Raw genomic sequence first — 22,877 nt, 5'->3', positions numbered from 1 at the left:
TCAATACATGGAAAATGTCATGCCTCGATCTCTCGTAGATTTCCTCATTCTCTTCACATAGTTAGGTGAAAAAACAGAGGGCCAAGTTACTTAAAATAATGTAGGAAGCATTGGGTAGCAGTATTGCTTTGGAATACAGCATGTTTAATTTCTATTAGGTATGATAGCCAATATTGTTTATTGTAACTTAGCGCAATTTTGATATTACTACTTTTAATGGCAGGCCTAGATTTTTCAGGTAGTAATGAGTTATAGTATGTGCGAGTAATTTGGCATTTTTGTACGTTGAAAACATTTAGGTACGTTAAAAAAAAGTGTTTCTACTGAGCAAGCAAGAAAACTTTTAAGTGGCGACATGGCTTGTTTTCAACAGTTTTCTTACTTGCACAGTAGCGACATGGCTTGTGAAGAAGGTCATATTGCTTTTAGATAATACAAGCGTCAGTTCGACAGAAATCCGACAAATTGTAAATGTAAATTTTGAAGAGTCAGATGAGGCGTGTTTCCCGAGTTTTCTTTTTTGTTGGACGGGGATATGAATGAACCCTTTGACTGTTCATGTTGTCATTACTTTTTTCAGACAGGCATTGCTTCGGACAGTCTTTACTAATGTTGAACACTTAGGACCCCTTCGTCCACCATGGCGGCGCCCAGTGGAACTCTAAACTGTGAGGACTTCTCAATGTTTCAGGTAAACTCAATTACTAAATACGCTTTGCGGGGGTTGCAAAACTGTCCTTTTCAGCTGTTACACAAAACCACTTTGCTGCCACGACATACAGCTTTCTACTCTGTACATTTCACGATGGGAGGGAGTGACATTCACCAGCTCGTGTGGGAACGCAGCCAGCGATCCAGTACGGACCACGGGGGTTATGTACCATGATTGGTCGGTAAGGTGTGGTATTAAGTTATTTAGCCTTTACCCGATTGTTTCTGAAAAGAAAAAAACCCACGGGACAAGTTTCGGAATAATCTCAGCAATGTAGCTAGCAAGTATCTGGTATGCATGCACCACTGACTGATTCGATTGCTGTCCTGGTGAGCTAACGTTGCGTTAGTCACAATAGGAGCTGTGTCCCAAAGGGCATACTTAAGTTATATTCTCCGTACTACTCTGCTCCCTCCAGTTTCTTGTTTCTGTGTAGCCTACGATCGCTGGATCACGGGGAAGTCGTTTAAACTATCGGGATCAGAAGAATATGCTTCTTTTTTGACAGAGATGCCAAAAAAAACTATGGGGATTGCTTCCGTACTAGCACATATAATTCTTGTACGCGACTGACGTGCTCACTCCTGTCCTTGGCAAGCGGCCAAAGACCAGGGTTGCGAAGGGACACTGCCTTATCTAAGCAGCAAGTCCTCCCTTAGTGTATATAATATCTGATGGAAAAACACGTTTTCAACGTACAAAAATGCCAAGTTACAGACACGTACAAAGCACTGTCTATAAGTCATTCATTCAAACTGGCAAAATCTAGGTCTGCCATTAAAAGTATTGATATCGAAATTATGCCAAGTTACAAGAAACATTATCTCACCTCACGGTTTATTGTTCGTTTTCGATAATCCTCTTGGAATATAACATTTTCTGCACCTGCACCTTTCACACCAGCGCATCAATAGTGATCTGATCTGCATCTGTCATACCAGTACATTAATACTGGTCTCATCTGCATCTTTCACACAAATGCATTAATGCTTCACCTTTTAACACTCAGGACATTAATACTGGTCTGAACTGCTTTTGTCCAGTTTACAGTCTTTCAGTAAATGGAGAAAAGGGCACTTAGTAATTGTGGTGTCACCCAGGCAACCAGGGTTGGTGTGGATTTGCAAATGCAGTGAATTTTAGAACCTTTTCGCAATTTGATCATTTAATCTGAATTTCAAACGGCTCAAATGAAACTGACCCCAAACTATAAGGATCCATTGAAAACCAGTTTGATGTGGTATAAGGCAATGATTGCACCCAGGGGTGGACAAATTTGGCAGTTGCTGCCAGAGACTACTTTACTGCTGCCACATGTCTGCACCTACCCTGTCCATATCAAAGGCGTAAGTAAACCTCACGTAGGCTTGATACCCTGTGCACAAAAGGAATTTTATAATTAGCCCTCACATGCTCGATCTCTTGTGTCCACCAGGAGGCGCTAAAGCTAATGCGCACTATTGATGACCGGATTGTCCATGCGCTGAACACCACTGTACCCACAACCTCCTTCAAGGGAAAGGTAGATGCTACACAGACCTGTAAGGAGCTCTACAAATCTGTAAGTATATTTGTGTGTGTGTGTGTGTGTGTGTGTGTGTGTGTGTGTGTGTGTGTGTGTGTGTGTGTGTGTGTGTGTGTGTTACGTGTTGAAATTCTTGAGTGTGCACGTTTCTCTTGCAGCTAATGGAGGCTCACAGCGCCAGGGATAGAGCCATAAAGACGTGTATAGCCCAGACCTCAAGTGTGGTCAGCCAATTATGTGAGGAGAGGACCAGAGATAGTGAAAACATGTCACTCATCAAACAACTCAGGAAGGAGCAAACCAAGGTAACGTACCCCCTGTGCCACACATCTTAACCCAGACAACTTTTCAATTCAAATTCAAGTTCATTATCACTGCAATGTAGGAGATTTGATCTGTTACATCTGAAATTCATGTGTGGACAAGCAGTCTTCATAACGGCACTCTATTTGCAGCTAAAGTTCATGCAGTCAGAGCTGAATGTTGAAGAAGTGGTCAATGATCGCAGCTTGAAGGTGAGGGCGCATTACTCTGCTTAGCCTCTGTCCTGTCTGGTTTCAGTCGGGTATCTGTAAGCTAGTTTATGTACACTACATGGCCTAAAGTATGTGGACAGATGACATCCAACTTCTCATCCAAAATTATGGGCATTAATATGGAGTTGGTCCACCCTTTGCTGCTATAACCTCCACTCTTCTGTGAGGGCTTTATACTAGATGTTGGAGCATTGCTGCAGGGATTTGCTTCCATTCAGCCAGAAGAGCATTAGTGAGGTCAGACACTGACTGGGCGACTAGGCCTGGCTCGCAGTTGGCTTTCAAATTTAACCCAAAGATGCTGGATGGGGTTGAGGCCAGGGTCTGTGCAGGCCAGTCAAGTTCTTCCACACTGTTCTTGACAAAACCATTTCTATATGGACCTCTCTGTGTGCTTGGGGGTATTGTCATGCTGAAACAGGAACCCCAGACTGTTGGGGAAGCACAGAATCATCTAGAATGTGTTTGCTAGAATATGCTGTAGCATTAAGATTTGCTTTCAGTGGGACGAAGGAGCCTAGTCCAAACCATGAAAAATATCCCCAGACCAAGGGGTGTCCAGATAATTTTATTCTTTACATATACGCTATATATGACCAAAAGTATTAAAAGAGCCATCATTACCTCCTCTTTACTTTAAACCTGCCTATCTGAGCAGTATCAGCAGACGCCCTGACTTATGCTGACGTTTCCCTTCTCAGGTATTCAACGAGAGGTGCAGAATCCATTACACCCCTCCAAAGGTCCAATGAGAATGGTCTGGCTGCTTTCGTATGGTCTACAGCAGCTTCCATACAGCTGTTTCTTGATTGGACTGTGGAACCCAACTGTGGTGCTGAACTGATGGAACATTGCCTCCTGGACAACCTCTCTTTTCTTACAAACATACAAAAGGATTTTATAACTACGAAGTGCTTATTATTTGTTGTCCCTGGATTGGTGGCCAGGGCATGGAAGTGCTGTGTGTGTTGAGTGTCCAGCTGAAAACCCGCTCCAGTCTGAGGATGAGAGCTTCGGGCTTTCACTCTGAGGGGAAAAGAGGGTGGGGCTTTCACTCTCTGAGGGAAGAGAGGGTGTGGCTTTTCTGCTGTGAATGAAAAAAAAGGGGTGGGACTTTCAATCAGGTAAGTGGGGTGGATTTTACTGAGAATAGGGAAGAACATCTTGCAATTATATTACATTGAGTATAATCCCACATCACTGCTGGAACCAGGCGTATGTTGGATACATGAAAAGTTGGGCAATTGAATTCACTGAAAAATAAACATGACAGTTAAGTCAAATTTCTAACGTTCTCCATTTAACTTTGGCTAATGACAGGAAGGTTTTAACAGTACACAGTTTAGCGTACCCTTCAGGCTTGGGCACACACTGCTTAAATGTGAGGGGGAAATCCTTGATACAGCTTTGTCAGAAGGTTGAGTTGTGTTGCCTTTTAACCCCTTAAACCCCAATTAAAATACAGGGCTTTTTGTAAGAATCCCCCCATCTTAACTAATCCCATTATCTGTACATTTTGTACTGCACAGACATGGTTCAAAGATTGAAATAAAGAAGACATTTGTACAAAAATGACCAAATCCCCTGCTCCTATGGGGTCTCACTACATAAACATACATACATATTTGTTCTGAAAAACAACAGAGAAATCCAAAAATCATTTTGTATTTTCTTTATTCTGTTGTGATTGTATGTACTTCTGATATGGGATGAAACCAAATTTAGTTTTCCAATTGTACCCAAGGATGGAAACTGGAAAAAAAGGTGGTGTGGATTGAACGAAGCAGTGACGTATTGTCATGCGTGTGCCCAAATCTCCCGAAAACCTCTCCAAATGGTACCAAACCAAATATGCGTATTAATTCTCGCCTGTAGAAAAGCTTTGCCTCCGTACTTTCTGACTGCGTCGTCAGAGCTGTGAATGAGCGCTACCCATTCGCCACCACAAACGAGGCAATTGTTTTTTAAATGAGTTGCTACCTGCTACAATGTCTGCTGTGTGGAACTTTTACAAGGGGAAATCCAAAAGCAGTCTTGCAACATTTGCAATGCCAGTGTTTCACGGGATGGTATTAACCCCTTCACACAAGCCTTTAGTACATAATACACTATGCTAAATACGGGGTTTCTAAGTGCCACTATTGTTGTGTAGATCATCCATTTAACAAGCATCCCCTTCCCTGCAGTCTCATCTGCAACTGTACCCCCCCAAGCATGACGCACTGAACTACAGCATCCATCTGAGAGTTCATAAAAATACTCTTTTACCACCAAAAACAAGATAAAGCCAACAAAAGCCCGAAGGTGTGCCAGTACAGCAGTGAAATATGCAGATCACTGAGTAGCATAATAAACAACTGGAATTTTTGTGTAATTATACTATGTTATTCTATCAATTTCTGTGACTAAATATGGAATAAATGTGCAATCTTACCATTGGTTTTACACATAAAGATACCCCTTTCAAGATTCAGTGGTCATGTATTGAACATGCAAATAGAAAGTGGGTAGGTATTTACAGCATGTGCAAAAAACCCCTTCCATTTTATGCCACTGTAACTGCTATTAGTTTGTTTTGATTTGATACCTCTCATTATGTAGAGGACAGTACAAGCTTTCCAATGACATATGGAATGTTTCATTTTAATGTTATTACAAAGAAAGCCCCGCGTAGCGGCGCAAGTGTTTTCTTCAGCACAGCGTTGTGCGTTCGACCGAAACATTGCGCAGTATTATTCAAGCACTCATGGAGACGTAATTGGTATTTTTTTTCCCCATCAGTTTTTGGAAGATTTGGCTAATTTTGCCAACTTATCAGCGTGAGTAAAGCTAATGCTTTGGGGAATGGGTAAGAAAAACAGGAATCATGAAGTCTAGCTAGAATATATATGAACATGTACGTATTACTTCTTCGTAATATTTCAATTATTTACAGTGTCATATTTTGGATATTTTTATATTTGCATTGGTCATAAGAGACAACTGTTAGCCTTTGCTGATAATGCTCAGCACATTTGTATTGGAGGCTAACTAACAGCCTTAGCTGTTGGTATGGAAATGGCTTGGCAAATACTCATTCAAAGTTACTATGTGCTGATGATGCTAGATAATAAAAATTCCTATTGGAGTGATCATAATCATAACATGTTGTCCCATCCACATGCAACAGATTACATACTGTCAAGTACAGAAAAGCAAAGCATACAAGTGTGAAATAGTACATAATATTTAGGTGTGTGTACTACCATCAGAAAGGAGAACATTTATATGCTTTATAATGGACATTTTAAATGGCATTTTATTCATTTTTGGAGAGGTTTTGGTAGGTTTTCGGACCCCTGGATATCTTAGACCCCATACACTGATGAAATAAACACACAACATTTTTCTGTGATGTCTGTCCTGTGAGGTCTAGCCATTTAGCCCATGCGTTTTGCCTACTGTTAAACGCTAGAAAGTCCAGAGACGATGCCATCAGGTGTTTGAACTTAAAAATAAAAATTACTCCCATCACTGGGATGTAGGCTCTGGGATGTAGGCCCATTTTCTTAACAAACCCCCCCCCCCCCCTCAGACACATTCCCTGCAGAATTGATGAGTAAGACAAGAGGGAGAGTATGTTTGTAAAAGCACAGACCAAATAGCAAGAGCAGAGGAAGGGAGAAGCGACATGAATTTATGACTGAAGAAATGACTTGCACTTTGCATTTAACTACTTTTTCCATTTTGGTGTTTCGCCTTGTTTTGCCAATTTTTGCGTTTTTCTCAGAGTGCCTGTAATAAGCCTTGATACATTTTCACAAATCCACAATAATTTTGAAATAAAAATGATGACTTTTTGTACATGCGTGTCCTTTATTTAAAGCTGAGCATGAAGCACCTTCCTCTGCCTCATCTCTGTGTAAGCCCAACTTGCAAAACTCCATTGTGATAGGTGCTGCTTGTTATCATCCCATGTTTCTGAGGAGAGCATGTGCTTGTCTGTGCCCTCCTGAAGTGATAACGTAGCATCCGATAATGAGCGCTGATATACGATTTGGCATTCCAAAATCGTAGGAAGGAATAAAAGAAGAAAAAAAAACCCCAGCAAAATGACATCAAGGGATTGAATAGACAATGTTTCTTCTACCCTACAGACTCCTCAAACCCTCCCCTGTAGGACCGTTCTCTTGAGTGCGTCCAGCCGGTCACTCTCTAGCGCCCCCCGTAGGGAGCAGAAGAAACCGTGGTAGTGCTCCAGGTTGTGCACCATTAGCAGCACTCCTGCCAGCAGTTCATTGGTCATCAGCAGGTGGTGCAGGTACGCCCTCTGGTGATTCCTGCAGCAGTAGCAGCCACAACCGACCACCAGGGGGCGAAAATCATCCTGGTATCTGCAAGCGACAGGTCAGAGGTCACCACATACAAGAAGTGACTCAAACGCTCCACACGCACACACACGCATGCACGCACGCACGCGCACACACACACACACACACACACGGACAAACTCACCTTTTGTCTTTCAAATTGATTTCAAATCGGGTCATCTGCTCCTGGATCTCCACATTCTCGCCCCCTCTGTGTTCTGGAATTTCCTCCACTTCCGTCCCGTTTCTCTCAAACACTGCCCCAAAGCACACAAGTTAGACTGCACTCAGCACTGCCGCAAAGTACACCCACATATAACAATGCATTTTAGAAAGGCACAAAAGCACAGCGGCATACCAGACTTCTTGCATCAAGCTAGTTGCTGAGTAAATGTACAGTGCCTTCACCGCTAGTATTCACTCCCTTTGTTCACATTTTGCAATGTTGAAAGCTCATTGCAATTACAACAGATTTCAAATTTCAGCAAAATGTGAAAAAATTCAAAGGGAGCTATTACTTTCCAAAGGCACTGTACAGGGAGTCAATCCAGCTACTTTAACACCAAATACATGTTTTGACAATTGCACAATTTTAGGAAATTTAATATTTTATTCAAATATTCAAGTAGGTGCAAAATCAGAGTTTAAAAAACGAAGCCTTCCTCATCGCCGTCATCCTCATCACCACCCACCCCCACGGTCCTCAATAACACAACAAGCAGGTGGAGCTGTACCTGTGCTCTCGGGGTCGGGGTCAAGAGTGTAGCTGAAGCCAAGAGCGCAGCCACGCTCTGTCACCTGGAAGGGGAAGAAGCCCTCAAACAGGTCAATCCCAGCCTCCACACACGCCAGTACTTCATCTGGGTGGCCCACCCCCAGGAGAACCCTGTATGGACACATCATCTGTCAGTCACTTGGGCTCAAATATTTTATTTTTTTTATTTTTAAATAAAAAAACTTGAACATGGACAAAGGCCACATGGACAAACACAACATAAAAGCACCATCAGGTACAAATATTTTAAAAAAGACAATTTTTAGTACAAAATGTGTTTAGTACATAATCCACCATATAATACAGAATACAAAAAAACTATATGGGGTGGTTTCCATAGTTACTACCTTCTTAAGGGGCACATTTATATGCTTTATAATGGACAAAAAGCTTTTTTAAATTATTTTTGGAGACATTTTGGCTTTGTTTCTGGACCCCTAGATATTTTAGACCGCTATACTGATGGAAAGCTTGTAATTCCCACTCGAAAATGATGCAAAAGTGAGTTTCTTGAGTCAAAACAGTTGATTTGTTGTGATATACCCGATTGTGCTGTGATTTACAGAAATGAATAATTCAGACATTTTGGATAGATGGGGAGACACTGGGTACGCTGCTTAGTAGAACAGTGCGGTGGATCGGAGGGACACACCTGGGTTTGTCCTCAGGTAACTCCTTGATCACCGCGGCGACGAGCTGGCCGCGTAGCTCCTGGCTCATGGCCTCGGTGTGGAAGCCGTCCAGGACAAAGCCCCCCACCGGCCTCTTGGCCGTTTCACGCGCCGACCGCACCCTCTCCTCCAGCACACTGCCCCCCTCCACCACCCCAAATATCTCCGTCCCCCTCAGTTCCTGATCGGGAGAGAAAAGGGAGAGGGCGATGCTGTGTATTGTGTACCATTGAGGTGCGATTTGTGCGTTCTTGTGTGTTTTCGCTGCAGCGTTTGTGTACCTCTGTTTTCAGATGCAGAGACAGGCACTCGTCCAGATGGCTGAGCGTTCGGTCCACGGCCCTGCAGACCTTCTTGCGGGTTGCGTTGGGTTGCCGCGTGTCTCCGTCGGCCATGCTCTGGTACCAGTGCGGCCTGATAGCCTTCTGCAGCGCCATGTACTGAGCCACGGTCAGCTCTATCCGACCACCTGAACCCCACACGGACACCGTCTGCACGGACACACACAACCACGTACTGCAGCAACCCCACACCATCTGTGCACATACAGCCATGTACCACTGGAATCCTACACCTACACCATCTGTGCACATACAGCCATGTACCGCTGGAATCCTACACCTGCACCATCTGTGGAAACACCTACAGCCAAGTAGCACTACCACCCCCCCACACAATCTACACAAACGCATACAGCCATACACCATGTAAATGTTCACACTGCCTGTACAAGCACATACATTCATTTTCCACGAGAGACACACTCACACCTTTTAACCCTGTTTTGTTCTGGGGAAAAAGTTGCCCTTGCGACTGACCTTGTTTGTACTGTACCCTGGCGGGTGGGGTGCTGCCGAGTCATGGAGAGAACTGAATATTACTGTGTCCTTGAGACCTGAAAAAAAGCATATGACCCATAATCAGCGTAATGATCACCATCCTAATTTGTGCATAACAATCAGCGTAATGATCACCATCCTAAGTGTGCTGAATGCTTGGGAAAATTTATTTACTAACCTGTTTCTGGGAACACTATCCCACGTGTTTGTTATTAGGATTTCCTAACTGACACAGAGAATACTAAAAACAGTACCCAGAATTTCAGACGGAGATGAACCAAGACAGTTACACTGCAAATCAACTCCTAAATGCCATGCTCACCCTGGAGGAAGTTACACTGACTATTAAGAATTTAAAAAATGGAAAAGCAGTTGGTGTACAGGATCTGCATAATGAAGTCTTCAAAACTCCCAATGTAGTGCCAGTGTTATTCAGTCTATTCCACACTTCTTTCCTATATGCTATTATTCCATCCCTTTGGTATAAGTCCATTATTAAGCCAAGCCCCAGGTCTGATAAACTTCAGGGGTATCAGGCTTGTGAGTACGGTTTAAATAATATATTCCTACACTCTAAACAGGCTTTCCCAGTATTTGGAGTAGCCAAGCCTTACTTGCTGATGAACAAATCTGATTTAGAAAGTAGAGCCAATATTGATCATATTTACAGTTTCCTCAATTACCAGAACTATAATTTCTTCCATCCATAACCTATACCCACTTATCCAGGTCTGAGTTTGTGGGTGGGGGTGGGGGGGTGCTGGAGCCTATCCCAGCATGCATTGGGCAAGAGGCAGGAATATACCCTGGACAGGTCGCCAATCTATAGGCTCAATAGTCAGTAAACTGAAAGGTGTTAAGAATATTAAAAGTCAACACTGCACCATATTGTGTTATTTTACTACTATTCAAGACAGATATTCCACTGTACTCTACTGAAGGTTAATTTTCTGACGCAGCGTTGCACACTGCTGAAGGAACTCAAGGACGAATGCTCACACACATACCTGCAAACCTGCCGACTCCCTCCTGGAACTCCTCTAGTACCTCCTGGTGTTCCGCCCTAAGGACAAAGAAAAGGAAGGATACAATCAACACCACCTGCCATCACCCAACAGTGCTGCATCTGCATGTGTGTGTCTGTGTGTGTGTGGTGTGTGTGCGTGTGTGTGTGTGGTGTGTGTCCTCACAACGAGTCCAGGGTGATCTGGGTGACGGCAGGCAGGTGTTTCAGGGTGCACAGTGTGTGGTGGGTCAGGTGCGGGACGGTTCCGCAGCGGGTGTACAGCAGGCAGCCCGGCAGCTCCATCCTGTGCTCCCCACCAAGCCCCAAATCCAGCAGGACCCCTCGCCGACACTGCTGCAGCACACGACTAAGCTCCAGCCTCATCTCTCTCTGCACTCCTCTGTACCTGCACAGAAAAAAGCACATAAACACACAAACACACACACACACAGCATTAACACTCACATAGAAAAAAGCACATTGCTTAAAACACGCACGCACAGCACAAACACTTACTCAGACACAGCATTAAGAAATGCATGACTTAAAATTCTAATTATTCCCGTTTTCCCCAAGGCTTCTGCTTGAAACTGCTCAGGTGTCTGAACCTTTTTTACTGGTGGAGATGGATCTTGTGGGAAAACTGACAGCAACCCCAAGAGGCAATATGTACATACGCCAAATCTTATCCTGGCAGATGAAAACGGTAATCACACAAGCCCTCACGATAGCGACTTCATGGCAACGTGAAGCGACTGTTAATTAGATATGTACAGAGATTTAATAACACATCAACACGTGCCTTTTACTTCTGTATGATGCTCGTTTACAATTAAATTAGCCAATACACTAACAGGCGTATAATGCAATGTTCGCGGTACAAGGTTAGAAACATTATGTAAAATAACCAAAACTTACTTGCGTGATTGGGGTCAGGTGGACGACTTAGCCGGGTGACGAATAGCAAACCTTTCGAAGCTAAATGTGTGACCGCCAGCGGAACTGCAAACAGCGTAGATGAATTACAATGCTAGCAAGCGTAACGTGGTAACGTGAGCTGTAGTCTATATCCAAGGAATAAATATATCCTAGCCAAGGTTGTGAGTTTTATTCTAGCTATAGCTAGACAGATTGAAAGTGATCATTACAAAATATAATAAATATGTAATTTCATGCGCTTAATTTACTTCCAACTTAAACACGAGAAAACCACGGGTCCAAATCAAATGCACCAGCGGAACTACGACCAAATCTCCGTCTTCTTCTGCGTGTAGGTGTATACCGCCACCTACTGTACCGGAGTGTGCAACATCACAACATTTAATTCTATGGTTGCGTTAAAAAGACCAGAGAAGGGTCTCCGGCTCATCGAGATTATTGGATTTATCTGATTGCTTGTTTTGAATTCCAGCACGGTGCATGATAATAAATATTAATGTTAATTAATTATGAATAATTATTAATGATTAATTAATATTAATTTTTATTTTTTATTCAAATGAAAACATGCAATGTGCTTTGTATGTTTATGTATATAAAAAATGTGTAGTAATAAAATAAGAGATCACCTAATAGCCTACGACATTGGCTCGTTTTCATAGTTTACAGGGGAAAGTACAATATGGGCAAAGACAATCTTTCGATACGAGTTGCTTGTTAGTCCTGCCATCCTGAATTCTGGTACTGACATAATCTAAGCAGTACAAGGTGGACATTATTCAAGATATCATTGCCTAGTGCTGATAAATGTACCCCATAGCATGTTTTCCTTTGTAATTATAAAATGTTTCTACAAAATTCTACATGCAGTGTCTCTATTGGATGCTTGTCCCATTTAGAATACTTCTGCTAGCATACCTCACTTCCATACAGTGCAACGGGCTGGATAACATTATCAAAGATGTTTAACCAGATTTTAATTGGTATAACCATTTATTGAAGTTTTCCTTTAATAAAATAGAGTGCTCTTTGAGCTTTTTCTATTAATGAATTCACTGCATTAAAAGCTCCCTGATGCTGTAATTACTGTATCAGACCAAGGTAGGTGTCATTTAGCATATGTTCTAGGGTGATGTTGCCTAGAAAAAAAACCTGCTTAGATCATTACTTTTGTCTTTTCTAAGTTTACTGCCAGGGCCCAGTTCTTTCAGAAGTCTTCCACCAGAGTCAAGTTCCTCAGTGGGTGACAACAGAACAGGTCATCTGAGTAGAGTAAGAATTTTACTTCCGTGTCATATAGGATGAAGTCCGGAGCTGTAGACTGTTCAAACTGAACTGCAAACACATTAATGTAAATATTAAATGTGTGTCGGACTGAGGCTGCAGCCCTGCCTCACTCCCGTTTCAGTGTGAAGAACTCTCCTTCTTCACAAACTGTTCTTTGGTCACAAATTTTCACTCTGCATTTAGTTTCTGAGCACATTGACTTGATTATATCATAAACTTTACCCCCCTACACTACTTTGAAGAATTTTGTAGTATAATCAGTTTCCTTTTATTTTGAACTTTCAGGTTAGCTTTATTTTCTGCTTTCTGGCAGATATAATTGATATTTGTAATTAGCCTACTCTGTTATCTTGGTAATGAATATGGATGAACGTGTTAAAGTTTGTTAATTCAGTTGATTTCATTGCTTTCGTGAATTCATCTGCACTTGTTTCAGGCCATCTCTATAATTGATTAAGTTTATACAGCTTACTGGGCTGAGTGTATGACGTTCTGCAGTCTCCGATTTTTTCCAGAAATATACTGATTTAATTATGGTCTGAAAGGAGGGTTTGCCTGACAGTGAATGCGCTGATAAAGGAAGAGTCCATGTCAGTGACAGCGTAGTCAACAACACCGTCCCAAGAGCTGAGCAGCATGTGATCCTTCTTAAAGAGTCCCACCTGATCTTGCCATTAAGGATGTACAGGCCTGTGGCTTGACAGAGATTCACTAACCCTCTGCCATTCATATTTATTATATTGTCTGGGTTATTTATTTTAAAGTGGTTTGGTGGTCGGTGTGAGGTACAGAGTTGTGCTTCCAAACACATGATTGTTTCCCTGTGGGTCAATACAGTCGGGGTCTGTCCCTGTCCTAGGGAAAACACAGAAACCACAAAGTTTTGCTCCTTTAAACGAGTGCACTTCTACTATTTTGCACATATATACAATGTTTTTATTGGCTTATGTACATAAATGTCCAATGGGGAGACGTATTGTTTGTGGGCTTGAAGCGTTTGTGATGATGTAATCAGGCAGGAAGAAAAAGAAATTCAAAATCTGCTAAGTTTGGGGCTATATTGTGTGGATGTGTGAAGTTGTTTGTGAATTCTGTCTGTTTAAATGGCGACAGAAATGAATGTTTTTAAGGGCTGAGAGTCTGTGGTTATTTCTGTAGGGAACCCTGAAAAGTGCCAAACTCTTGGTGCTGTGTACCTGCCATCCCAATCCTAGGACTGGCACTAATCACCATACTTTTCACCTGCCATAACCTCCCACAGAAACGACAGAACGCTTGCATCGCCAATGGCACTGGCCTGGGAACGTTTCCTATGACCTTACTGCAACATTAGACCTATATGTGGCAAAAACTACGTTGCAGCGACGCTCCAGCAATGCCTTTTGTAGGATCTCAATTAAGGGTAGTAAGGACCTCACGTATTATCTGTGCAATAAGCTAAATTCTGACAAAGGTTAAATACAGTGTTGGGGAATAAACAGTGATTATTCATTTGTAATAATAAATTAAACGCTAGCCACGTCGATGTACTGTCGGGGGATATTAACCTCGGCAAATTGGTGTCCCTTAAGAAATCAACGTCTTCCTAAGCTTTGCTCATTTGAGGGCGGCAGAGAGCAACGTGTCAGTAATGGCTTGATTCAATAGCAAGCACCAAAGCACAACGGTCAAGCACTAATGTTGTTCAAATTTACTGAATAAGATCGTTGTAATATACAAGAAGAAGGCGAGTTGAAACAAATGCCACTGAAGCTAAATCTACTTGGTCTCATATTTTGCTGTTTTTTTGTGATCTCATACTTCACGAATAAGGTGAGTTTGAACTGTCCGGAACTGGCGAGTTTAGCTCGGTTGAAGACGCTAAAATCAGTTCTTAGTCTGATTCAGAGCAACGTTGCGTTAATAACAGTATATTTATGTTACCAGGTTAGTTTATTTTAGAATTCCCATCATGATGGCATACCGCAATGAACCAACGCGAATTAGCTAGCTAGCTGGTAATAGAGTGAAAGTGAGTGCTTGTACTGGGATGGCTTTTACATTTCTTGGCTCTGCGCGTCATAATTTCTCCTCGATTTTCTTAACAAAGCACTGCTTAGTTGCAGTACACGAAACGGCGTTGAGATGAATTGATTGAACCTTTGTTAAAGTATAAGCAAAAATAAAACAAGCATACGACTCACCCAGCTATTTAACAGTATTTCCTTCTTCGTGTTAGAATGACAAGGAGATTTCCTGTATGGCGTAACAACTTATAAAGATAGCAATTACATTTAACTAACTGTTTCAGATGAAAGAATAATAGTATCATAAAACACCGTGCTTCCCTTTTTTGTATGTTGGTATTTATTACAGTCGATAATGACTATACATTTTTGTTTGCTTTACAGTATGTCCTGTCTGTCTTGAAATTCACGTTTCCCACTGTATTTCAGGGGTAAGTAGCCTGCTCCGTTGCCAGTTCTTTTAAATGCACTTTCTGAACTGCTCGGTAAAGATATCTGCACGTGAAATTTTTTTGTGGGCGCTCTACGTTACTCTTTACGGTAACAATATCGTGACGCAAATATATAAATTAATACTTGCATTATCAATACTCAAAAAATAAAGACTCCAAAATGCAGTATTCTATACGTCAAAATGGTTTTTAAGTTCCGTTATATAATCAAATCCAATTGTTTTCAGAATACTCAGCTAGATTCTTGAAATACTGCTTCCCAGGTATTCATGCAAAGATGTTTGTGTATTTTTATTTTAAAAAAAATAGTTTATTTTCAGTATAGCCTGCAGTGGTGTCTTCTACCCTACATCTGCTTCTCGCCATGCTGTTGTCGGTACATGACGTTCTTGTGAAAAGAAACGTTTCTGTTCTCTGACACCATTCCTTTGTTTTTAAGTAGGCGTAAGTGTAAAGTAAGGACCAACATATTAAATGTTAGATTTCCACTTACACTGGGCTTTGTTGCTTCTAGTGTCAAACTATTTCCATTTCCAAACCTTGGAATTTCATTAGATCTGAGAGTATATCTTGATTTTATTTTCATTTGGAAGTGACAATTGTGACTAACTGATGGCATCCTTGCTATTAAACGTAGGATAGTATAATGAGTGCGAAGGTGAATTTATTGGACGACTGAAGGAGATGTGGTACACTGTCCTTTATTAAGTACATTTCTTCCACTTTTATTTTAACTTTTCCCTAAAGCCTGACCTCCCCTCTATTATATTTGTAATGGTTCAAAATACATTTCTTGTTGTTTAGATGGCAGACCTTCGTTGGGGGCTTGCTGCTCCTGGTTTCTGGAAAGCTTGGATTGGTTGAAATAGCTAGTTTTTCCAGGTAATGATTCAGGTCTTTCCATTTGTTGTGAAAAAATATTTGGTAAATGGTAAATGTTTTATTTAACTATTTTCTTGAAATAAAGGATGCAATGCAATTTTGCAGCATTGTAGTCACTGTAGTTGCTAATGTCTTGATTGAATTCCTGTTAAGTCAAAAGTTTACAATCATAGTGATTTATATCCAAGCCTATGATGTTTATAAAGCCTAGTATGGTGGATTTATGTTTCCCAGATCTGCTGCTCTTTCCTGGTTTCCTGGTTCTCTGCTGTTTGTTGGGAAGATATATGCTGGATCGAGAGCTTTGTCAGATTTGGTGAGTGACACCTTCCAGCATGCTTATACTTATTTTACTTGAGTGGTTTTCAGTCAGGGGTTTGACAGGATCCCTGAATGATCTCAAATAAATTTGGATGGCAGGCATGCCATCCTGCCAAGTTGCGCCTTGGCAGGGCGGCATGCCCCATACCTATACAGCATTTTTCAGGGTTCCCTACAGAAATGACCACAATGACCACCACACACTCTCAGCCCTTAAAAACATTAAATTCTGTACCCTCTGACCCCGTTTCAACAGACAGAATTCACAGACTACTTGACTACTTCATTATGTATTCTACTTCCACCTGACTTTAGCACCCACAGAAATTGTGGAAAGAAGGCGCTTCGATTAGGTGAGTGTGGATCTGTTGGAATATGGCAAATTGTAAGGAAGTAATTCTTATGAATTAATTCTGCTCTCTTTAGCCCATCCCCTTTTTTTTCACTCTGCATAACGCCTCAGAATTTGTGGCCCTCCTGACCTGGAAGCTGACACATAGGGAGGTATGCCCCGTTTAAATGATGTTCATTGCCGAAGTGCGTAATTGGTTACACTTATACCTTATACATGTCTACATACATATATCGTAATTTTTTCTTTTTTCTTTATTCTTGATTTTTTGTACAGCGAACATCTTGGATAAAGCTCTTCAGGTATTTATCTTCAAATAATGTAAGATGAAACTGAAAATGACTGAGATGAAGTGAAATGAACTGGAGTGCATTAAAAGGTCAAAAGTGATAGAGCACTGCAATGTCGACAATTCAGCAATGACTACATCTAAAAAACGAAATTGAATGTAAGGTCCACGGTACAGAGGAGAATCTGTCATGCAATCAATTCATCAGCCAGTGTCTGATCGTATTTTCTGTGTGTAATTGTGGATTTTGTAGAAATATGCATGTAAATCAGATTATAAAACATGAATTGTCTAATAATATAGCTGCGGAAAAAACCCAATTTACAGGATTTTTGTTGTGACCATGTTAAGCTAGCACATACCCCTTACCTCTTTGCATTTGAAGTAATGGACTGCGTATGTCCAAATTGTGTCTTTGTGAAGGTTCTTCTTCCTTTTGATTTTGATAGTGATCTAAATATTGCAGATGCTTCCATTTATTTCATATATACTAAAATTACTTTTGCTCATTTTTCCAGCGTTGGCCTGCTGCTGGTGTCTGCTGTTAGCCTCCCCCTCTGTGACCCACAGGTAAGCTACATACCGACCTACAAATATTTATATCAATATTCAACGATATCTGATACAACCTTGAGCGCAATTAATACCAGAGGCTGGTGGTAATGTCTTCATAACCGCTTCCGCTTAAAAAAGTTTTGCCAAGATTGTGTAAAACTTATAGACTATGCGTAAACGTAGAAAATTTCATCCAATCGTTATCATCTTGGTATGCTACATACAGAAATTCCTGCCAAAATGTAGAGATGGATAAATATGTGACATTATTCTGTACAATCCCAAACAAACGCAATGTCTGTGACTGACTGAGTGGCTGAGTGATGAAGTTACGCCATTGGTCGGCCGGAGAGGTCCAGCCATATACTAGGTTTTGACCTGGTCTTGTTCTTCTTTCAGTTTAATCTTGGGGGATACATGTGGGCTGCAGTTCATTTCTCCTGTGTCGGTAAGATATGTGCGGTTTCATTATGGAGTGTATTTTTTACTATAAAGGACACATTTATAAATAGAAGACAACATAATAGAAGATTATAAACTTGTTGTAAGATTTGTAACTTCTGATTCATAACTTTATTTCAGGAGGCTACAGAGTTCTTCAGAAATCCAGCCACCTAAGGTATTTTAAACAGTGCTTTGCTGACTGTCATTTTATTTAATTAAGTTTGGAGAATTGGAGAGAGTGTGTATTGTGCCTGCATTAGGCGTCTAGTAGAAAGTAGATGTCCTTTTTCTGTCATGTTAATTGATCTTTATTCAATGTTTCAGTTTTGCTAATTATTAGCGGTATTTTTACCCAAGGTTGCTTTGGTACATTTTTGAGGACTGAAATGATGAGGAGAATTATGTATTATTCCATTCAGACTCAATTGTGACTTGTGACATGCATACACACTCCCAAAAATGGCTGCTGTGTTCTTTATTGTAGTGACCTTGAACAGCAGTACATCAACTACTTATTCAGGTAAGCTGGACATTACCATTAATTCCTGGTACCACGAGATGAAAATTATGAGGGGTGGAAGTAAGAAAAATTATTAATTAAATGCTGAACTGATTAAATAGCAATTCTATTAAGTGTTGAATCGGATAAAATGCTGAATTGATTAAATTGCAATTAAATTAAACGTTGAATCAAATTAAATGCAATCAAATTAAATATTGCATCAAATGAAATGCATTTGCATCAAATACTAAATTTGCCCCTGATGACATAGCTCTGGGGATCATAAAACCTTGTAAGCCCTTCCGCCACGACAAGGCCACGATCGAGGAAGGGTAATACCCCCATATGCAATGATAAAGCTATATCTAAGAAAGTATGGGCTCCATCAGCCATTCAGCTGTCAGTGGGCACGTGCCCATGGAACTTATGTATGCATGTTGAACCTCTAAGCTAGGGAATAACATATGATCTTTCTGCTGAATCTTTTATCCAGTATGTATCCTGACAGCTTAAAAATTCATAATGAACCGCATGCTGCTTGGACCCCATTAATTACCACTTGCAGTTATACTTAATGTTTGTTTTACTTAACATGAAAAGCAGGATGCCAGATTTGTTCTCATTGTTCATAATGTATTAAGATACAGACAGAAATGATTTCTTATGTTTGATACTTCAAACTAAATCTTAACTATACTGATTCGGTGCCTTAGTGATCTTTTTCCAGTGGAGTTTTGCATCTCTGTGTGTTCATTTTTGGATTTGTTCTCCTCAGTGTTCTGCTTTTGGCCTTTGCAGCTCATCCTACAGGTACATCCAGTGATCCTTGACAAATATCACTCTGTCACTCGCTTTTGTTCAACCACATCTAATGTGTCGCTAACTATACAAAATTAACTAGCTGGATTAATCCAAGCTCATTTGTAAACTGAGACTTCCATTTGATAATGTGGTTTTATCAAACATTCCGGATGTCACTAAATTAAGAATGTGTTGTTGGAGACCAAATCTGTGTTAACAGCAATCATGTCATATGTCATATGAAGAGCATATAATAGGGGAAAGCGATATAGCGTTGTTTAGATTTTTGACAGTTGGAGCCTGACCTCATTCCCACATCTCTGGTCTCCTAGGTGACCTGTTTGGTGCCTTGGAATTCCCCTTTCTTCTCTCTTATAAGTTCCACAGTGGCTGCTGTGCAAGGTGAGATTTATGTTCTGTTCCAGTGTAGAGAGGAATACATAATACATTGCAGTGATGTTTTGTTAGCCTCTGTTAAAATTTGTATCTGTGTCAGAAAACTGGGGTTTGTGTTGAATTTTAGGTAAATTACATAGCAAATTTCTATTGTATGGCTTGAAGATCATGTTGTTGGTACCCTGAAATCTGCCCACCCCTCTTCCAATTCGTGTCCGCAGAGCATTTGTGTAGTCCTCACTGCCCACAGACCTTTTTTTCCACCTGAGCTTCTAAATGCTTCATGAAAATGTCCCCTGGGTGCTTTTCCATTCTCTCAGCTTTAGAGACATTCTTTGCAGTTAGCTGAAAGATCCTCTGGGCCTCTGTGATCCAAGATGGGCACGTTCTCCTCTTGGTGACGATCATTTCATTTTCCCATAGTGCACTGCTGGGCTTCCTTCTGCTCTTGGCCATGATCAAGCTTAAGAGCAGCCTCCCTTCAGAACATTATGGACCCTGGGTCTTTATTGCCAAGGTAGACTTTATATTGATTTATGTTTTTTTTAAATTAATGTATGTCAAATGCACAGGCCATTTAAACTGTGGAAGTTTGTTCATAACAAAATTAAGGTTACGGTTTAACTACTATATACTAATTTGTAGTTCTTATAGGACATTGTAGCTCTGTACCTTCCAAAGCTTGAGACAAGTGCATGATTTCATGTTTATGACCTCTTGAGGTTAAGCATAGGGACCTTGTGTGGATATGGATTGTGAATGTTTTTTGGATGCAGATGTTCATGTGTATCTGCTGACTGCTGATGAATGACAGCCCTTCATTTGGCAGTGTGTAAGATAGTTGCAGGCTTCCACTGTTTAGAAGCTTGCTCATGGAGGACTCCAGTTAAGCGTTTAAATGGTCTGAGTGGAGTCAACCGCAAATCTAATTTTACACAGGTGGTATTGTTGTTGCTTTGAGTCTTCTGACCTGTGTTTATGGGGTTGCTTTGCGTTGCTTATGTCTAGGTCCTGGCTGCTTGCTTGTCCCCATTTGTGTTTGAAATTGTTGTGAACATGCCAACAATTGTTTGGTGAGTATCTCCCTGTTTCCTGTTTGTTTCCTGGACTGGTCTGCATGTTTTTGGGACTAAAATTTATTATGGATTTGGTTTCATAGTAGATTCATGATTCATAATTATTTTATTTATTATTTGCTGTGAATGGTAAAATAAATTGACTGCATTTATATAGCGCTTTTATCCAAAGCGCTTTACAATTGATGCCTCATTGATGCCTGTGGTAAGGATACCAATTTTATTGTGATTCATGTTTTTTTTATGGATTTCAAAAATACATAGAAACGATTCCCAAGGTCACACTACACGAGTAACTGATATTTTTCCATATTTGCAGTGACTGTGTGAAATATAGACTGGCACAGACTGTCGTGTCTGTGGTGTTCAGTCAATAGTCACTAGCCCTGCGCCTGTTACTGACCAGTGTTGTCGCATTGCCCACAGCCTCCTGCTCAGCAACTGTGGAGAAGCCCTGCTGGTGTACTCAGAGCACAGTGGCCCTGAGAGATGAGGCCCAGTCAGTGTGTGGAGGAAAAAAAAAACTGCACCATTTTGGTTACATTCAAGGGAAGAAAAAATGAACCAGTTAGAGTGCTGAATACAGACCAGAGGCTCTCATAAACTGCACTTCATATGGAATTAGGAGAGAGCTTTTTAGACGGTCCCTTACAATATAATGAATACAACTCTAGTTTGGATTTTACAGGGTATAGGCTTATGTCAGGCAGCCTAGGGATAATCATCATCAAAGCCTCTCTTCAAAATATTTTTCCAAAAAAGCAGGCCAAGTCCAGGTTAAACAGACCATTCACCTAATAGCTTATGAAATATTTAAAACCAAAATGCGGATCTGGTTATCTAGGTAAGCAAAATAAAAATAAGTGCAAGGAATTAACTTAACTCATGTTTAATATACTTCTTAACTGCATACTTTTATGATGACTGGATAAGGTAACTGTTGAATTTTTAATTTCCTTTGACACAGTCATGGGAGAACCACACTTTAACACAGAAAATTACATTGTCATAATTTATGCTTGTTTATTCAAACGAGAAAACCAAACACTGTGACCAAATTAGAGGTGCTGTTGTAGCGTATTTCCTTTTTTACTCATCTGCTTTTCCCAGTCTAAATTCTCCACTGGGTTATGTACAGGCTTATTCATATAATTTTAAAGTCACCTGCTATTATTCAGAACTTTGACAAACAAGCTCTAAATATAACACAATGACAAACATACTTTGTTGTATGTAAATAATAGGTCTAAATCGCATGTGGTAAATATTTAAAGCTTTATGAATACACCCAGCTTCTGAACTGACCAGAAATGCAGTCTCCGTTAACAGAGTGAATTGTACGTTAATCTTCACTGTATTAGCCTTAAACAATAAAGATATTTTCTACCTTTCTATGAGAACAGTCTCTCTTGATGTCATTTCACATTTGCACAAGGGTTGGAAATGTTTTCGGTATATGTGTGCTATATGAGTAGCAGCTACCGGTGCACAGGTCACCAACTGTAAGAAACCCCTCCGCAAACCGAACAGTGGAGGTGTATGAATGGCGAAGGAGGTGTAGTCTTACCCAATGCTACTGCAACAAGATTAATTTAAGGTTCTCGAATATCCGACTCCAGAGTAGTGTTTTAACCTCTCCCTTGTGCTAGCAGCTTCTCCATCTATGCATAACTGTTATGTTGAAACTCCAACCAACGGTCGCATTCCGTAATGTCACATCACCACCACTCAAGTTTTATACTGGTCCGCCTGCACAGAACTTTACTCCGATATAGCCTACATGGCTGGCATACTTCGGTAGAAGTAGTAGTTTGATGAAACTGTGCAGAAATGAAGCTTTGTGGATGTTTGTGAGTAACCATGGGATTATATTTGGAAAGAGAAGTTACTATTTTTTAAATCAAAACATTTGGTGCTTTGAAGCCACATGAAGGCCTGTTTTGTCAGGTTGAGCAGCAGTGACTAAAAAACGAATCACATTTCAGCAAACCTATCTGGATGGACAGATATATTAGGATAGTTTTGCTGAAATATGACAAGTTGTGGAAACACCATAATTCATTTTTTGGGTGACCTGCCCCTTTAAGCTTCCTCTGACTCATGTCTGTGTGAGCCTGACTTGACAAACCATGGTGTGATAAGAAGTGGCAGCTGACATGCTT

General features: G+C 40.8%; 3 protein-coding genes across 5 annotated transcripts; 2 read left to right on the top strand and 1 right to left on the bottom strand.

The window, feature by feature from the left end:
• Positions 1–2: 2 nt before the first annotated feature.
• On the top strand, positions 3–4,246 carry ccdc58 (coiled-coil domain containing 58). Of its 2 annotated transcripts, XM_035413589.1 has the most exons (6): positions 3–158; positions 581–691; positions 2,148–2,273; positions 2,396–2,542; positions 2,693–2,752; positions 3,475–4,246. In XM_035413589.1, exons 2-6 carry the CDS (start codon positions 641–643, stop codon positions 3,523–3,525), a joined length of 435 nt encoding a protein of 144 aa, XP_035269480.1. In that variant the 5' UTR covers positions 3–158; positions 581–640; the 3' UTR covers positions 3,526–4,246. The 2 variants fall into 2 exon arrangements, with proteins under 2 accessions (XP_035269480.1, XP_035269481.1); XM_035413590.1 differs by lacking the exons at positions 3–158; positions 581–691 and adding an exon at positions 842–893.
• A 1,807-nt stretch (positions 4,247–6,053) lies between these two features.
• qtrt2 (queuine tRNA-ribosyltransferase accessory subunit 2) lies at positions 6,054–15,008 on the bottom strand. 2 transcript variants are annotated; one of them, XM_035413585.1, is made up of 9 exons: positions 14,823–15,008; positions 10,598–10,819; positions 10,415–10,470; positions 9,387–9,463; positions 8,850–9,059; positions 8,550–8,749; positions 7,857–8,008; positions 7,268–7,379; positions 6,054–7,146 (listed from the first exon to the last, which is right to left on the bottom strand). In XM_035413585.1, exons 2-9 carry the CDS (start codon positions 10,795–10,797, stop codon positions 6,915–6,917), a joined length of 1,239 nt encoding a protein of 412 aa, XP_035269476.1. In that variant the 5' UTR covers positions 10,798–10,819; positions 14,823–15,008; the 3' UTR covers positions 6,054–6,914. The 2 variants fall into 2 exon arrangements, with proteins under 2 accessions (XP_035269476.1, XP_035269475.1); XM_035413584.1 differs by lacking the exon at positions 14,823–15,008 and adding an exon at positions 11,332–11,706.
• On the top strand, positions 14,227–22,115 carry LOC118225348 (transmembrane protein 241). The gene is made up of 15 exons (XM_035413586.1): positions 14,227–14,451; positions 15,030–15,076; positions 15,902–15,979; positions 16,214–16,295; positions 16,727–16,804; positions 16,929–16,954; positions 17,460–17,511; positions 17,896–17,944; positions 18,079–18,115; positions 18,425–18,460; positions 19,218–19,252; positions 19,576–19,645; positions 20,063–20,156; positions 20,648–20,712; positions 21,142–22,115. Exons 1-15 carry the CDS (start codon positions 14,380–14,382, stop codon positions 21,206–21,208), a joined length of 888 nt encoding a protein of 295 aa, XP_035269477.1. The 5' UTR covers positions 14,227–14,379; the 3' UTR covers positions 21,209–22,115.
• Positions 22,116–22,877: the final 762 nt, after the last annotated feature.

The sequence above is a fragment of the Anguilla anguilla genome, chromosome 4 (assembly GCF_013347855.1).
Source record: "Anguilla anguilla isolate fAngAng1 chromosome 4, fAngAng1.pri, whole genome shotgun sequence".
NCBI lineage: Eukaryota > Metazoa > Chordata > Actinopteri > Anguilliformes > Anguillidae > Anguilla > Anguilla anguilla.
The sequence above is the reverse complement of the archived record's forward strand: the minus strand, read 5'-3'. Positions and strand labels throughout refer to the sequence as shown.